Source organism: Eucalyptus grandis, chromosome 6, assembly GCF_016545825.1.
Source record: "Eucalyptus grandis isolate ANBG69807.140 chromosome 6, ASM1654582v1, whole genome shotgun sequence".
In the NCBI taxonomy this organism is placed as follows: Eukaryota; Viridiplantae; Streptophyta; class Magnoliopsida; order Myrtales; family Myrtaceae; genus Eucalyptus; species Eucalyptus grandis.
In genome coordinates, this window is record NC_052617.1 from 4,690,048 (window position 1) to 4,705,008 (window position 14,961).

General features: G+C 41.6%; 1 protein-coding gene across 1 annotated transcript; it reads right to left on the reverse strand.

Annotated features, from left to right (window-relative positions):
* Positions 1 to 7,868: 7,868 nt before the first annotated feature.
* On the reverse strand, positions 7,869 to 10,480 carry LOC104447998 (purine permease 3). Its single transcript, XM_010061761.3, has 2 exons — positions 9,456 to 10,480; positions 7,869 to 8,605 (listed from the first exon to the last, which is right to left on the reverse strand). Exons 1-2 carry the CDS (start codon positions 10,173 to 10,175, stop codon positions 8,243 to 8,245), a joined length of 1,083 nt encoding a protein of 360 aa, XP_010060063.2. The 5' UTR covers positions 10,176 to 10,480; the 3' UTR covers positions 7,869 to 8,242.
* Positions 10,481 to 14,961: the final 4,481 nt, after the last annotated feature.

Below are 14,961 nucleotides of genomic sequence, written 5' to 3' on the forward strand. Positions count from 1 at the left end.
CTTATGATGCTCAACCTTTGCTCCAATCTTTCCCAAATACTAATAGCATCTAAATGAAGACAATTATAGGTGTTGACACCTAAATTTTGCATGTTCACTTAAGTTTTAAAATTGCAATTTTGCTCAAGGAATTGCAAATTTTACCATTTTAGCCCTCTAGGCCTAATTCAAAGCACCCATGATTTTGACTTGTTGCTTTTTACGATAATCATTCGACTAGGTTAATAGAAGACCCCTAGATCACGTTCATATTATTTGATTGGTTATGTGAACTTATCCGTTGATTAGTCGCTTCAATCATTCTGGCAATCCCATGTTCTTGTCTCGATTAGCACAGACTGGATTAGATGTGATAAGATTCTCTTTGGGTCAATTCAGGCTATTAGCTTCAATGAACAGGTAGAAACATAGATAAGAGGGCGAACAATGAGGGTATGGTCCGAAACTTCCTGGCTTTTCTTATATGTCCCTCGGTCTCGCTCACCACTATATTGTTCTTTTCCTGCTCAAAACAGAGTCTCTACACAGAGCAGCTCCAAATTTTGGTGTTGGATGTATTAGATAATCAAACGTACCGCATTAAATTATGGCATGCATCTATGCGTGCAGCAACACAAATCTTCAATTACAATTTCCAATTCTATTTTTTCCCCCTTGAACTCACTTTTTTACTTGAATGGACCTTTAATTCTTTTCCATCTCGTCGTTACACATCCAACCACCAAAGATGGTAAAGAAAGACTAGATAAATTCTGCTCCAATGCAGATCGCGAGTAGCAGCGCTGTGGGACAGCATGCGATCGCAGGCTGACAGTAATCATCTCCTAAATTATGTAAGATCTTTTTGTTACTTTCATGCGGGCCAGAAATAACACACGCTATAACAGCTGCCTAAGTAAAAGCCATGTCTTTTCACTTTTTCACTTTCAAGGAAGGCCTTGTTGAAGCGCTTCGGAATCTTGTCGAAGCGGTTTGGTATCTTGCTGCAGCTGCTGCTGCTGCTTCTTTTCCTTCTTGGCATGTTTGAATTCGCCGTAGAAGTACGAGGCGCAGCCCCAGAGAGAGAGGACCAGGGACACGCCCTTCTCCGCCTGGAACTTCTCGTGGAAGCATATGACGCCTAGGATCTCGGTGAATTTTTCTTCTATGATCGATCGATATAAACATCAACAACTCCGAATTGGATAGTGGTTCAGGACATCTCTCTTTCAAGGAGGCAGCAGGGATTCGACTTCCCCTGTAGGTAGAATTAAAATTCACTTATTAAGTTAAGTGGAGCCTTAAGTCAAATTATTTTTATTTTATAACCTCAGCTCTCTTTATTGGTCTGACCAAGATACGACTTATTTCGGGAGTAGGACGGCGATCATGATTCCTGAGAATAGAGAGGAGGCGTAGTAGATGACCCCTATAGCTCCCAAGAAGAACTGCCAGATGATCCCGTTCCACACGAGCACCGCGTAGTACCGGATTTCTCCGAGCCCGAAGTTCCTCGCTTCTCCAGGAATCGCCTGCGCAAAAATGAAGTCAGCGAGCAGCCTGAGGGCTCATCACCGAAAACAGGATTCATTGATGAACCCGCAATAACATCATAGTTACTACCTAAATCGACTAGATGAAATCGACCCTTATGACGTTACGTTGAAACATTAAAGCGGAGAATGCAGCCTCACAAAGCCATCCATCTTTTAGCCAGCTTGTCTTGTCGTTGTCATATCAGAAGCTGGGAAGGTACAATAAGTAAGGACAAGGTAGCCCCTAGTCCCTATCTTCTTTAGTGCCTATTTCTAGGCAATTGATATTCAAATCTTTGAAAGATTTTCAAATTTTACTTTTGATTGAAATCTTGCCTAATTCAAATCTTGCGGCGGGGGGACTTTGATTCTTTTCTCAGACCTGTAATTCTTGATATATAAATTTTAAGGATATGTTTAGCAGAAGTCCTAAAACTTGTTAAGAAAGTGCAATTGAGTCCTAAAACTTACAAAAAGTGCAATCAAATCATAAAACTTGTCAAGTTGGTTCAATTGAGTCCTAAAGTTAACACTGTCAAGAAAGTTAACGGAAATTGCTAACGTGGCGCTGACGTCATATTTTAAATGAATTTTTTTATTATATATATGACTTTTTAAAATTATTTTTATTCAAAATATTTAAAAATTAGATAAAAAAAACTATAAAAAAAACTATTAAAAAAAAAAGCTGCCGGTGGAGCTTCCGCCGTCACCCATCGCCGGAGGGGCCAACGACGGCCGCCGGACGGGCCGGTGACGGTCGTCGGCCCTAGGCGGGTGGCCGGTCTTCGCCCAGGGCAGGCGATGGTCACCGGCCCTCGCCTGGGGTCGGGGATGCTCGCCCAGATCTGGGCGCCGAGCAACCGAACCTCATGGTCCTCCTCCTCCTCGGCCTCGCCATTCTCGTCGTCATCGGTGGCGGGGTGGCGTCGTCCTCGTTGGCGGAGCTGGTGGAGCGGGCGACGGCCTCGAGCTCCTCCTCGTCCTCCTCGTTGGCCGACTCGTCAAGTTGCGGTTGCTCCTCCCCCTCGGACTCGTCCGACAGGGCCTCGTCGGACGACGCTTGCTCGCCCAGATCTGGGCGAGCATTGCCAACCCCAGGCCGATGGTCGCCGGCCCTCGCGGGCGGCATGCCCAGATCCGGCGTCCTCGCTCGACTTGGTGGGGGTGGCCGCCCTCACCCTGGGCCGACGAGACCTCGCCGGCGAGGGCCGGCCACCCCGCCTAGGGCCGGCGACCATCGCCGTCCCCTCCGGCGATGGGCGGCGGCGGAAGGTCCACCGGTAGCCTTTTTTTTTTTTAATAGTTTTGTTTTTTTAAATAAATTTAGCTTTTCCTTTTTAATTTTTTATCTTATTTTTAAAGATTTTGAATAAAAAATAATTTTAAAAAAGCCATATATATAATAAAAAATTCATTTAAAATATTATGTCAACGCCACGTCAGCAATTCCGTTAACTTTTTTGACGGTGTTAACTTTAGGACTTAATTGAACTAACTTGACAAGTTTTAAGACTTGATTGCACTTTTTGTAAGTTTTAGGACTTAATTGCACTTTCTTGACAAATTTTAGGACTTTTGCTGAACATATCCCTAAATTTTAATACGTAAATTCATATATAAATTTTTCAACAATTTTTTTTTTTTTTTTTGAAATATACACAAAGGGGAGAATTTTTAATAATTCAAAAAGTAGTACGAAATCTTTACCATTTTTGGATTGAGCTTTCCAAACTTCATATAAAGAATTCTTTTTATCCAAATCATGCTTGCTCTAGCTTTTTGATTTCGCAATGAAGTTGATGCTGATCATTCACCCTGGTACTAAACTTGTTTTACTTTATTCAAGTGGTGACCTTTTGAGTTTTTGATGAATATGATTATAGAATTTAGTCACAAATTATGGATCAATGAATAAAAAATGGAAAACAATACTACTTGTGACATTTTGCCTATCAGCTTTATTTCTCCGCTTTGGACAATCTTTTCTAATGTGGACAATCTTTTCTAATGTGCCGCTCCTCGTGACACTCAAAACACTTCACACGTCCTTTTGGACTTTTTATTATGTGATTTCAATATGTTTTTACCTCTGTTGCTACTAGGCTCTCGATGTTGTTCTCTACCCCGAATCGTCAGTGATTGCGCTAGACTGTCATCTCGCAACTTTCTTTGTCACTCTTTAGAGAATGAGATGGACTTTATTTCTTCTGAGGTAATAGTAGTACATGCCCCTACAACAATGAATTAGTAAAGTGTTTTCATGACTCTGGTAAAGAGGCTAACAACATCATACCCTGTTCTTCATATCTTACCGACGTTTTTTAGATCCATCATAAATTTATTAAATTCATCTAGGTGGGTTTTGATAGATGTACATTTAGTATATCTAAATTGAAATATCTTCTTCAATATGTACAAGCGATTTGTTCAAACATTTCTTCACATAGAGTGCTTGAAGTTTTGCCCATAATTCTACGGCATCCTTCTCCTCAGCAATCTCTATTCTATTAGCTCTACCATCTTTGAGGCTTTTATTATCACAAGCATCCAGAAAATAGTATAGAATCTCCACAATTTTCAGATTGAGCTTTCCCCAATGTTGATGCCCGTGCCTTAGCTGACCTCCTTCGTTGTCGCCTACCGAAGCCGAACCGAGAAACCGCACTGGCCACCGCACCACCTTGGCCTCACCTCCGCTTGTGCAACCAGGGACCTTCTCTCCTCAATGCCCAGCAACGCAGGACACCAGAAGCCCCGACGCCGACACCCCTACTCCACCTCCACTGGCAACGCTTGACCATCCAGTGCCTTGGCCAATCCATAGCTTATCAATAAAGTCCGCATCTTGATGCTTCATAACACAAAGTTGTTATTCCTATTAAACTTCTCAATTTCAGATTTTCTTTCAAATATAATTGCAATAGCAGAATTTCCAAATGATAATTAGATAAGCAAAAGCTCCAAATCACAATCAAGAAATCTGATCCAAGCTCTGATACCAATTGTTATAATATAATACGCAGAAACAATAGGATCTTACAATTTATGTCAATGCGAAATCACCAGAGAAATAAACGAGAAATAATAAGAACACCGGAAATTTATATGATTCGGTTCGAATATCGGTACTTACGTCCACGGGGAGAGCCAACAGCAAATAATCTACTATAATCGGAGAATCAGAGTTTACAATCGCTTATACGCTCGAGTGTTTCCCATACCTAGATTTAACAAAAAATCTATAGTGTTTATAAATAAACAATTCACTTGAACATAAACTCATAATAAAAAATTATCGTGTGTTTAAGCTTGAAACAAAAAAACGCTCTACTTACGCTGAAACAAAGAATTCACGTGCGGCTCTCTTCAGCTTGACGCGTGCGGCTTCTATGTGTAGCTCCTTCTCTTTCGTAGGGTTTTCAGCCACGCACTACCTCTTGGAGACGTTTGCTTTGTATATATGTGTGCCCAAAAATCAAAGTCTTGACTTGGGCCCACCAGCCTTATTGGCTCCACGTGCAGGACTTCCTACATGTGGCTCTCTTTTCCTTGTAGAGTTTCAGCCACTCTTCGTGCGGCTCTCTTTGCTCCCTTTTTTTATTTTTCTTATTTCCTCCTTTATGTAGATATAAAGAGTCCAAAAAAAAAAAAAAAAAAAATCACCCATGGTGGTGGCGTAGGTGGTTGAGTAAGGGAACTTTTCACGAGAGGTCCCGAGTTCGATCCACGGCGTCGTTGTTCTTCAGTCTTGCCGCCTTTTACCCGGGGCACATGGGTGGTGGTTTCCCGTGTCCCTGCAGGTTTCTCCCACCGCGGCGCGATCGGAGGTTTCCTGGGTCACCTAAAAAAAAAAAAAAAAAGAGTCCAAAAAAACTTATAATTTAACAGCTCGCTTGCTCTCTCTCTCTCCTCTCGATCCCTTGAGATTGTTTCTGGGTAAGGTTTTTGTTTACCTAAAGAAGGAAAAAAGAGAGAAAAGAAAAAGAGATCCGAAGTGCTTGAGGGACTGATCAAGAGAAGTGAGCGCTTGCGAGGAAAGCAATGTTGGAGAAGTGTGCATGGAAAAAGAAGCATGGAGGAGATAAAGTAGTTGGGCGAGTTCGTTTCATCGTCTTCTGTTCGCCTCTTGAAATGGAGCGGTTGGTGCTAGAAAATTTATTGTCTAACGACATGTGATAGAGATACTTGGGATAATTCTCTAAAACTTGATATCGATGTGATATCTGATGAAAACAGCCGTAGCCTTTCCAAGGAGTTATCAACCAAAGAAGGTGATGACTCTGTTGTGTGAGATAGAACAATGCGTTCCGCATTGAAACTAATGAAAGACGGGGAGATAAAAAGTGGGTATGATCGCACACAAGCCCTTTACATCGTTTTACTTGCACTTGCAGTGCATCCCAGCAGTGACTCAGTTCTCTCTACACTTGCCTTCCACATGATGTACCTAGTCTGCTCCAACTAGGTACAGAAATGTTGTTGCGGATTCCATTCTACCCAATTCGTTTGGTTTCTTGCTATAAGAGTTTATCTCACCCTAGTTGTGGCATGGGCTATTGGTTGGTTTATAAGTGTGGGGAAAAGTTTCACAATTTGAGTTAACTTTTGAAGGTAAAAGTATCCCAAGATTATTCAACACTAATATGAGAGCCAGTTTACCAACAAATTTGGACTCAATAGTTATAAAGGAAAGATATGAGTTGTTCCTACTCTGATTTACGGCATGATATACGAGGGAAAATCTCACTCTTTAAGTTAGTTTTCGGGAGTGAGAGAGGTCAAAGACCGTTCCAACTTAGAGCCCATTGTGTGAAAGGAAGATTGGCCCAAGACTGTTCTGACTTGAGGCCCAATGTGTGAAAGGAATATTGTTGGAATATATCCTATATCAATTGTGGAATGGGATTGGTAGTTAGTATATAGGTGTGAGAAAAAGCTTTTTAAGCTAGTTTTTGAGGTAAAAGAGACTTAAGACTACTCAACACTTGCTTTTTTTTGAAGCCTTTGAATAACATATAACCAAGAAAATTACAATGAGAAAGATTCTTTGCAACATTAATTTCGTGGCTTAGCATAATCTCTTTGGGATAGACACTCAAAACAAGAGCGACATAGAATTCAATCACAAATTTATAGGTAATGAGTATTTGCCTATTGCTGTTGTGGGAGAGAGGTAAATTTGCTTGTCTTCATGTGGCTTCGATAGTCAATTTAGAGCCGTCAACATTGAGGCAAATGTAGGTATAGTAGAAGGAAAAAATTCTGCTTTTACTAAGCAGAGAGCATCGTCAAGATCAACATATAACAATAAAGGAGCACCTGATCTATGAATTTCTCGCTGTGAAACTTATTGTGTCGTAATCACTTTGTTGGAGCACTTTGTATTTTCTTTCTTGATAGTTTGGTTTGATGAACAAAGTGAAAGCCTCCACATGAAAGTACAGGGTACTTCAAAGAACAAGTTTCGTGCATCTAAAAAAAAAAAAAGATCTTTGACTTCTTTGTCACCATCCTGCAAGGTGATCTCCCTAATCTTTGATGGTCTTGACAGGCTAGAGAGCTAGAAATACAATATTTTTTCTAATAAAAAATCCTTAGTAATGCGTCTTGCATTGGATTATCTAATTGATTATGTGAACTTATCCGTTGATCAGCTGCTTCAATAATTCTGGCGATTCCATGTTTGTCACCATCCTGCAAGATGGTCTCCATAATCTTTGATGGTCTTGCCGGCCAAAGAGCTAGAAGTGTAGTTGTAGTATTCTTTCTAATAGAAAATCTCCGTAGAATGATCTTATGATGCTCAACCTTTGCTCCAATCTTTCCCAAATACTAATAGCATCTAAATGAAGACAATTATAGGTGTTGACACCTAAATTTTGCATGTTCACTTAAGTTTTAAAATTGCAATTTTACTGATTGAATTGCAAATTTTACCATTTTAGTCCTCTAGGCCTAATTCAAAGCACCCATGATTTTGACTTGTTGCTTACGATAATCATTCGACTAGGTTAATAGAAGACCCCTAGATCACGTTCATATTATTTGATTGGTTATGTGAACTTATCCATTGATTAGCCGTTCAATCATTCCGGCAAATCCCATGTTCTTGTCTCGATTAGCACAGACCGTATTAGATGTGATAAGATTCTCTTTGGGTCAATTCAGGCTATTAGCTTCAATGAACAGGGAGAAACATAGATAAGAGGGCGAACAATGAGGGTATGGTCCGAAACTTCCTGGCTTTTCTTATTGTCCCTCTGTCTCGCTCACCACTAGATTGTTCTTTTCCTGCTCAAAACAGAGTCTCTACACAGAGCAGCTCCAAATTTTGGTGTTGGATGTATTAGATAATCAAACGTACCGCATTAAATTATGGCATGCATCTATGCGTGCAGCAACACAAATCTTCAATTACAATTTCAAATTCTATTTTTTCCCCCTTGAACTCACTTTTTTACTTGAATGGACCTTTAATTCTTTTCCATCTCGTCGTTACACATCCAACCACCAAAGACGGTAAAGAAAGACTAGATAAATTCTGCTACAATGCAGATCGCGAGTAGCAGCGCTGTGGGACAGCATGCGATCGCAGGCTGGCAGTAATCAGTAATCACCTCCTAAATTATGTAAGAAGATCCTTTTGTTACTTTCATGCGGGCCAGAAATAACACACACTATAACAGCTGCCTAAGTAAAAGCCATGTCTTTTCACTTTTTCACTTTCAAGGAAGGCCTTGTTGAAGCGGTTCGGTATCTTGCTGCAGCTGCTGCTGCTGCTGCTGCTGCTTCTTTTCCTTCTTGCCACGTTTGAATTCGCCGTAGAAGTACGAGACGAAGCCCCAGAGAGAGAGGACCAGGGACACGGCCTTCTCCACCTGGAACTTCTCGTGGAAGCATATGACGCCTAGGATCTCGGTGATCGGGAGTAGGACGGCGATCATGATTCCTGAGAACAGAGAGGAGGCGTAGTGGATGACCCCTATAGCTCCCAAGAAGAAGAACTGCCAGATGATCCCGTTCCACACGAGCACCACGTAGTACCGGGTTTCTCCGAGCGTGAAGTTCCTCGCTTCTTCAGGAATCGCCTGCGCAAAAATGAAGTCAGCGAGCAGCCTGAGGGCTCATCACTGAAAACAGGATTCAATGATGAACCCGCAATAACATCATAGTTACTACCTAAATCGACAGAGATGAAATCGACCCTTCTGACGTTACGTTGAAAAATTAAAGCGGAGAATGCAGCCTCACAAAGCCATCCATCTTTTAGCCAGCTTGTCTTGTTGTGGTCATATCAGAAGCAGGGAAGGTACAATAAGTAAGGACAAGGTAGTCCCTATCTTCTTTAGTGCCTATTTCTCGGCAATTGATATTCAAATCTTTGAAAGATTTTCAAATTTCACTTTTGATTGAAATCTTGGCCAATTCAAATCTTGCGGGCAGGGGACTTCGATTCTTTTCTCAAATCTACTCTCGTGTTCATATGAATGAATTATCCTTTTTGCAGAAGTAAATTTTTGCCAGCTAGGCAATGTAATTCTTGATATATAAATTTTAATACGTAAATTCATGTATAAATTTTTCAACGATTTTTCTTTTTAAATATTGGTTGATAGAAAAGTAAAAAAGTTCGGTCAAAACACTGACATCATTGGGGAACCGAATTCTTAGCGATCCGTTTCACTTGCAACTGGATCCCGACGACTTAAACCTGAACCAAGCAAAGGGGCAGAACGAATGAAGCGGAACCACGAAAACGTGATCTGGTCCACAGGAATCTGGTTCATCAGACCAGAAATACCGATTTCTAACGCAACATGGTGGAGAGAGAAAACACTTTTCATGGTCGTGGAAATCACATGAAAACCAAGTGAATTTTACATGATCAGCGATTGCGATAGGCCTAAGAGGATGGGGTCGAGTTGAGAGAGAGAGAACCTGGAAGTCCTTGTTGACCAGCATGCCGACGGTGTTGAAAGCGGTGGCGAAGAAGCACATCACCAACTGGAACTCCAAGACCAGCGAGTATGTGACCGTCTGCTTGGCCTTCTTGTACGTCAGCTCCACCAGCGGCAGAACGAAACCGTACAGCGCCGCCGCCCCAAGCGTCATGAAGAACCCCGCGTAGTACTCACCTTTCGACTCCCCCGCCGGCCGGTCGCTGCTCGTGTGCATCGCCAGCACCCCCGCCCCCATCGTCAGCAGGAATACCGAGTTGACCGAGTACGACGTGAACAGCTGCCTCACCAGCAGGAACGCGAACCCGGCCGTGAAGGCCAGCTGCGTGGCGATGAGCAGGGCCGAGGTCGAGACGGGGAGCCGCGCCACGCCGTACGCGTAGAGGTAGTCGTCGAGGCCCGTGAGGACCCCGATGACGGCCGCGGCGGCGAAGAGGAAGGGGTCCATGAGGATGAGGCGGGCGGAGGGGCCCTCGGCGGCGCGCCGGCGGAAGTAGGCTACCGCGAGGGGGATGAAGATGATGGGCCACCCGCCCGTCTCGAGCCAGCTGGAGAGCCACACGCGTTTGCCGCCGTGGAGGAAGTAGAGGCGCATGATGAGCGGGCCGCCGCACGTGCCGAGGGCTAGCATGGCGCAGTTGATCGCGAGGAGGACGAGCTTTAGGGTTTTGCCTTGGGGGGCTTCCGCGGTTTCCCCCATGACAAATCTCTCTCTCCCTCTCTCGCTCTCTGCCCCCCTCTCTCTCTCTCCCCCCTCGATCCCTTGAGATTGTTTCCGGGTAAGGTTTCCGTTTACCCGAAGAAGGAAGAAAGAGAGAGGAGAGAAACAGAGACCGGAAGTGCTTGAGGGATTGATCAGGAGAAGGGACTGCTCCAGAGGAAAGCAATGGCGGAGAAAGCGTGCCTCGAGTAGGAAGTGCGGAGGAGATAAGTAGTCGGGCGATTTCGTTTTGCTGTCACCCGTTCGCCTCTTGAAATTGGGCGGTCCCCTTGTTAAAAATTGATTCTCTAATGATTTGTGACGAAGATGCTTGGGATAATTCTCTAGAATATTTTTACTTATTAGAGGTAATTAGAATATCTTTGTTGATTTTTTTTTTTTAACTCTTAAAATTGTGTGTAGATCTCTCTCTTTTTTTGTGTGCGTATCTCGATTGATACATGTCATCTTAAATAGACATAATGCACTCTTTGTCATGATATATCAAAATATATAAAAAAAAAATTTCAATTATGTTTTCTGTATTTTTCAATCTATATTTTAAGCGACTTTGTTACGTTTGAATAGGTAAAAGAATCCATATTGCACCCAAATTGGAATTTTCACAAAGGGATAACTATACATTCCACCATGACTTTTGCATTGTAATTGATTATATATGTCATGTTGTGGATGAAATGAGTAGAATGCACCAAAATTTCAAATGGAATTATAATCTGATCGCGATACGAAAATTTGAAAGGAGACCGATGGAATATGCCCTAGTGGGTGTTTTATGGCCCTAAGTGAATGATTGCGTCGTCATTTAATGGTCGGGACTTGACAAATAGCTGATTTTATTTATTTATTTATCAAATCGGTATTATTTGATAGCTACCTGTTGATGATGCACAGTACAATATTGTATTGCAAAAGTGTCCCCTTCAATACGCATCGGGTGTGTTACCTAATAAGCTTCTGAAGGTGATGTTGATCCCGGATGTCTTAGTCATGTCACAGCTAGTGTATCCTAAATGAAGGTCATGATGGTAGGTACCGAAAATTAGGATATTTGTCGCATTGATCCCAAAGGCATGGCCAGCAAAGCCACTAGTAATGTCCTTGATTCAGAACCAATGTTCATAAAGTGTCTTGTGGGGCAAGAAGACCCTCCGTTTTTGGTGTGACAGTTGACTTCTCACTCCTTTTGCATTCCCTTGAGAGTTTTATTTGGGCAAAGGCTATGGACGATCGAAAGTGGATCCTTTTGGGAGTGGGACACTAATCGATGACGAGGTTGTAAAAAGTTAGATTAGTACGAGGACTTGGTTCAAAGGATTATTATATACGAAAATTAGAGGTAAGCACGTGAATCATTAATAATATAGACTCTTCCCACGAATGAAGTTTGTACATGTCATTTGTTCAACATGGAGTACTCATGATTCCGATTAAAATATTCCAAAATATGTGAAGAAAATGGGGGTAATATTCATTTTTATTGGTTTACACTATTAAAAAAAAATCTCAAACTAATATATCCGTGCTACAATTTTGCCATAAATTAACTTTTGCGTCACAAAATAAATCAAACTGGTATACCCATACCATATTTATGCTCGAACTAATTTTTGTCATAGAAAATTCCAAACTAATTAATTTTTATCATGGTTTGATGTAACTTTTGCAGCATAATTGTAATGGTAGATTAGTTATAGACGTACCAATTTGAGATTTTTGTGACATGAAAAATGGTTATAAATAAATATGATATTGATGTAGTGGCTCGAGATTTTAAAGAATGTCCCTTAAAAAAAAAAAAAAGATTCTTCAGCACCATCTCATGAAAATCGAAATCCCCCACATCTGCCGGTCACCTCCACTTCAGCCAACTCCTGAAGCCACAATTACAAAAGCCAAGACGGTAAAAAGACAAAAAGACAAGCACGTGGGACAAAAGCCATTCTTCTCAAGGAGATGAGGTCAGTATGAATCGACGACTAGAGCGACGTGCCGTTCCTTTAGTGCTTGGAGGGACGGCTGAGTGTCGTTTTCGAGGAGGAGAAAACTCTAAAATCACAGCTGGGCTTGACTGACCAAGAACAGTTAATCTAAAAGCCATTTCCCTTCATTGTTTAATGTTTATGCATCGTTTCGTCACATGGTTATGACAAAGGGCCACCACCTTAATGGTCGGCCTTTTAGGCGGAACGAATGTAAACTTTCGGGTTCGCACTTTCGGACAGATCTTGATGTGTCCGGCTCCGTGTGGCTTGTATGCTCCGGACAATGCGCACGCGTGCCGTCATCTGAGCAAGGAAAAGCGGACAGAAAATGTATAGATTATCCCAACAAAAGCGTGTGTATCGGTACCTTAGGAATTATCCCGCATCATTGGAGTTGCAAATCCGAGAGAACAGGAGTTTTTTTTTTCCCTCTTTGTAAGCATCACGAGAATATCCCTGTTTAACAAAGGGCGGGGTTAATCACTAGGATTTACCATGGTAGCCACATTTTCCATATAGGAAAGGAAAGATGAGAAGTTTAAGGGGTGATGACGATTTAGCATCAGATGTAGATTTAGTGTGGATTTAGATTCTCACACTTTACAAATAGGTAAGGCAAAAATCTGAAAATGAGATTTAGAGTAGGAATAAAATATGACAAATAAATAAATAAAAAACAAAGGTGTGCTCATTTGAGTGATTTTTTTTATATATAAATTATTTTTTTGAACTTTTATGCATTTTGTTTCGATGGAAAATTGTTTATGATCAAAGAAAATATGCATTATTAGAGAAGAAAGTTCACTTTGGCGATCTTAGTCATATAATATGTCTTTGTTCACATGACATTATTTCAATAGGGTATATCAGATGGCCATAAGAACAAATTATGACTATTTAACAGTGCTATTGCATGTTGGCATTATTTGTCCACAATTTTAAAGGAAGCCTTACATTGAACACTGGCCGTGTTAGCAATTTTGGGCAGCTGACATTGACATGGATGTTAGCTGGTTTCAAGAGGTCATATTGGATGACCATAAGAACAAATTATAACTATTTAACAACGCTAGTGCCGTGTTGGCACTATTCGTCTACAATTTTAAGGGAAGCCTCACACGGAATATTGGCTACGTTGACAATTTTGGCTGCTTGGTGATAACGTGAACGTTGGCTAGTTTCAAGAGGTCATATTGGATGACCATAAGAACAAATTATGACTATTTAACAACACTAGTGCCGTATTAGCATTATTTGTCCACAATTTTAAAGGAAGGCTCACTTTGAACGCCAGTGGCGTTGGCAATTCTGGTTGGTTGGCGTTGATATGGATAGTGGCTGACATTGGGCTACATTGACATGACAATATTTTCAATTTTTAATTTTTTTTCTTTTTTTTCCCTTATTATGATCGGCTAAAGACTAGGGCTAGTGAGGTCGACCTTGACAGCCACACTAGGCGAGTGTGAGCCTCAACCACCTTGACCTTGCCTTGTGATGACAAGGGCTAGCCTCAACCACCCTTAGTGAGACCTTGCCTTGGTTGTCGCTGGGCAAGGGCCAACTCATCCTCGCCCAGTGACAATGAGGGTGAGCTCAACCTTGCCTGTAGCCCTAGTGAGGCATGCCCTCGCCTGCAATGGCCTAGCCCTCGCAGTCGCTCTTGCCTAGTAATTGAGAAGCCTTGCAAGGGGTGGGTGACCCTCAACATTGGCTGGCGAGGTCAACCTCGCAAGTCCCAGCCATCGACCAGTCCAAAGACCGGCTAAGGGAAGAAGGGAGGGGAAAAAAAGAAAGAGGAAGAAAAAAATAAAAAATGAAAAAAAAGTAAATTGGCAAAAAAAAGATTTAGGACTGAATTCACACAATTACAATAGATTTAGGAATGTTCTGGTAATTTCTTCATCGAACTGAATTTGAAAAATTTAGGTACTAGGTTGTAAAACGCCGTCAAGTACTTGCTGTTTTATCACGAAAAATCTCTACGACCGTTTGAACATGGAGGAAAGCATTCCATCTTCTACGTAACCGCTTCACAACATAAATGCCATAAAACGAGAATAGAAGCCTAGGAGGGTCGTTTTGCGTAATTGCATGCCTAGTAGGCCTCGGCTTGCAAGCAGTTCATCTTGTGATTGGGCCCTTTGGATGATTTGCTCTTATAAGGCATTAGGACTCTAATTCAGGCCCACGAGAAGCATTCCAGTTCTAAACCCACAGTGGGGGCCTAAAACGGATGATCAGAGAGGTAATATCGGAAATGTACACTTGTATCATAAAGAATTCTGTAATTAATGCCGATGATGGGTACGTCGGAAAGTCTCATGAATTTCCAGCCACGTTGGACGACAATACGTACAAATCACACAAGAGTGAATAAGTTCAAAGGGGCGGTAAGTTATTGAAATAAAGTTGGTAAGTTAGTGCAAAAGCTACTCATATATAAACTATAAAAAGTTAATAATTTCGTAGAAGCACTGATAAATTGTCAAGAAGTTACGTGGAAAAGATTCACAAGTCATTTTTTTTTTATCGTGAATTTTCTAACACTTACTAACACTTACATATATTTAACACAACGAAAGAGGAATTCGTATTTTTGAGCATGGTACTATACGTTCTGCTAGATTATGGGATATTTGCAGTTGTAATTTGAAGGGATTGCTTACGTGCAGGACCCCATAACCTCATTTGTATCTTTCTACAGTTGGAGCAATATAAAGCATCTTCCCACACACGCTCCCCTATAGAGTTCGTTTGTACGATCCAAGTAAGGGAGT

Coding starts and splice junctions, on each gene's coding strand:
- LOC104447998 (XM_010061761.3), bottom strand. CDS start 10,175: ATGGGGGAAACCGCGGAAGCCCCCCAAGGCAAAACCCTAAAGCTCGTC. Junction 8,606..9,455: donor TGGTCAACAAGGACTTCCAG/GTTCTCTCTCTC, acceptor ATTTTTGCGCAG/GCGATTCCTGAAGAAGCGAG.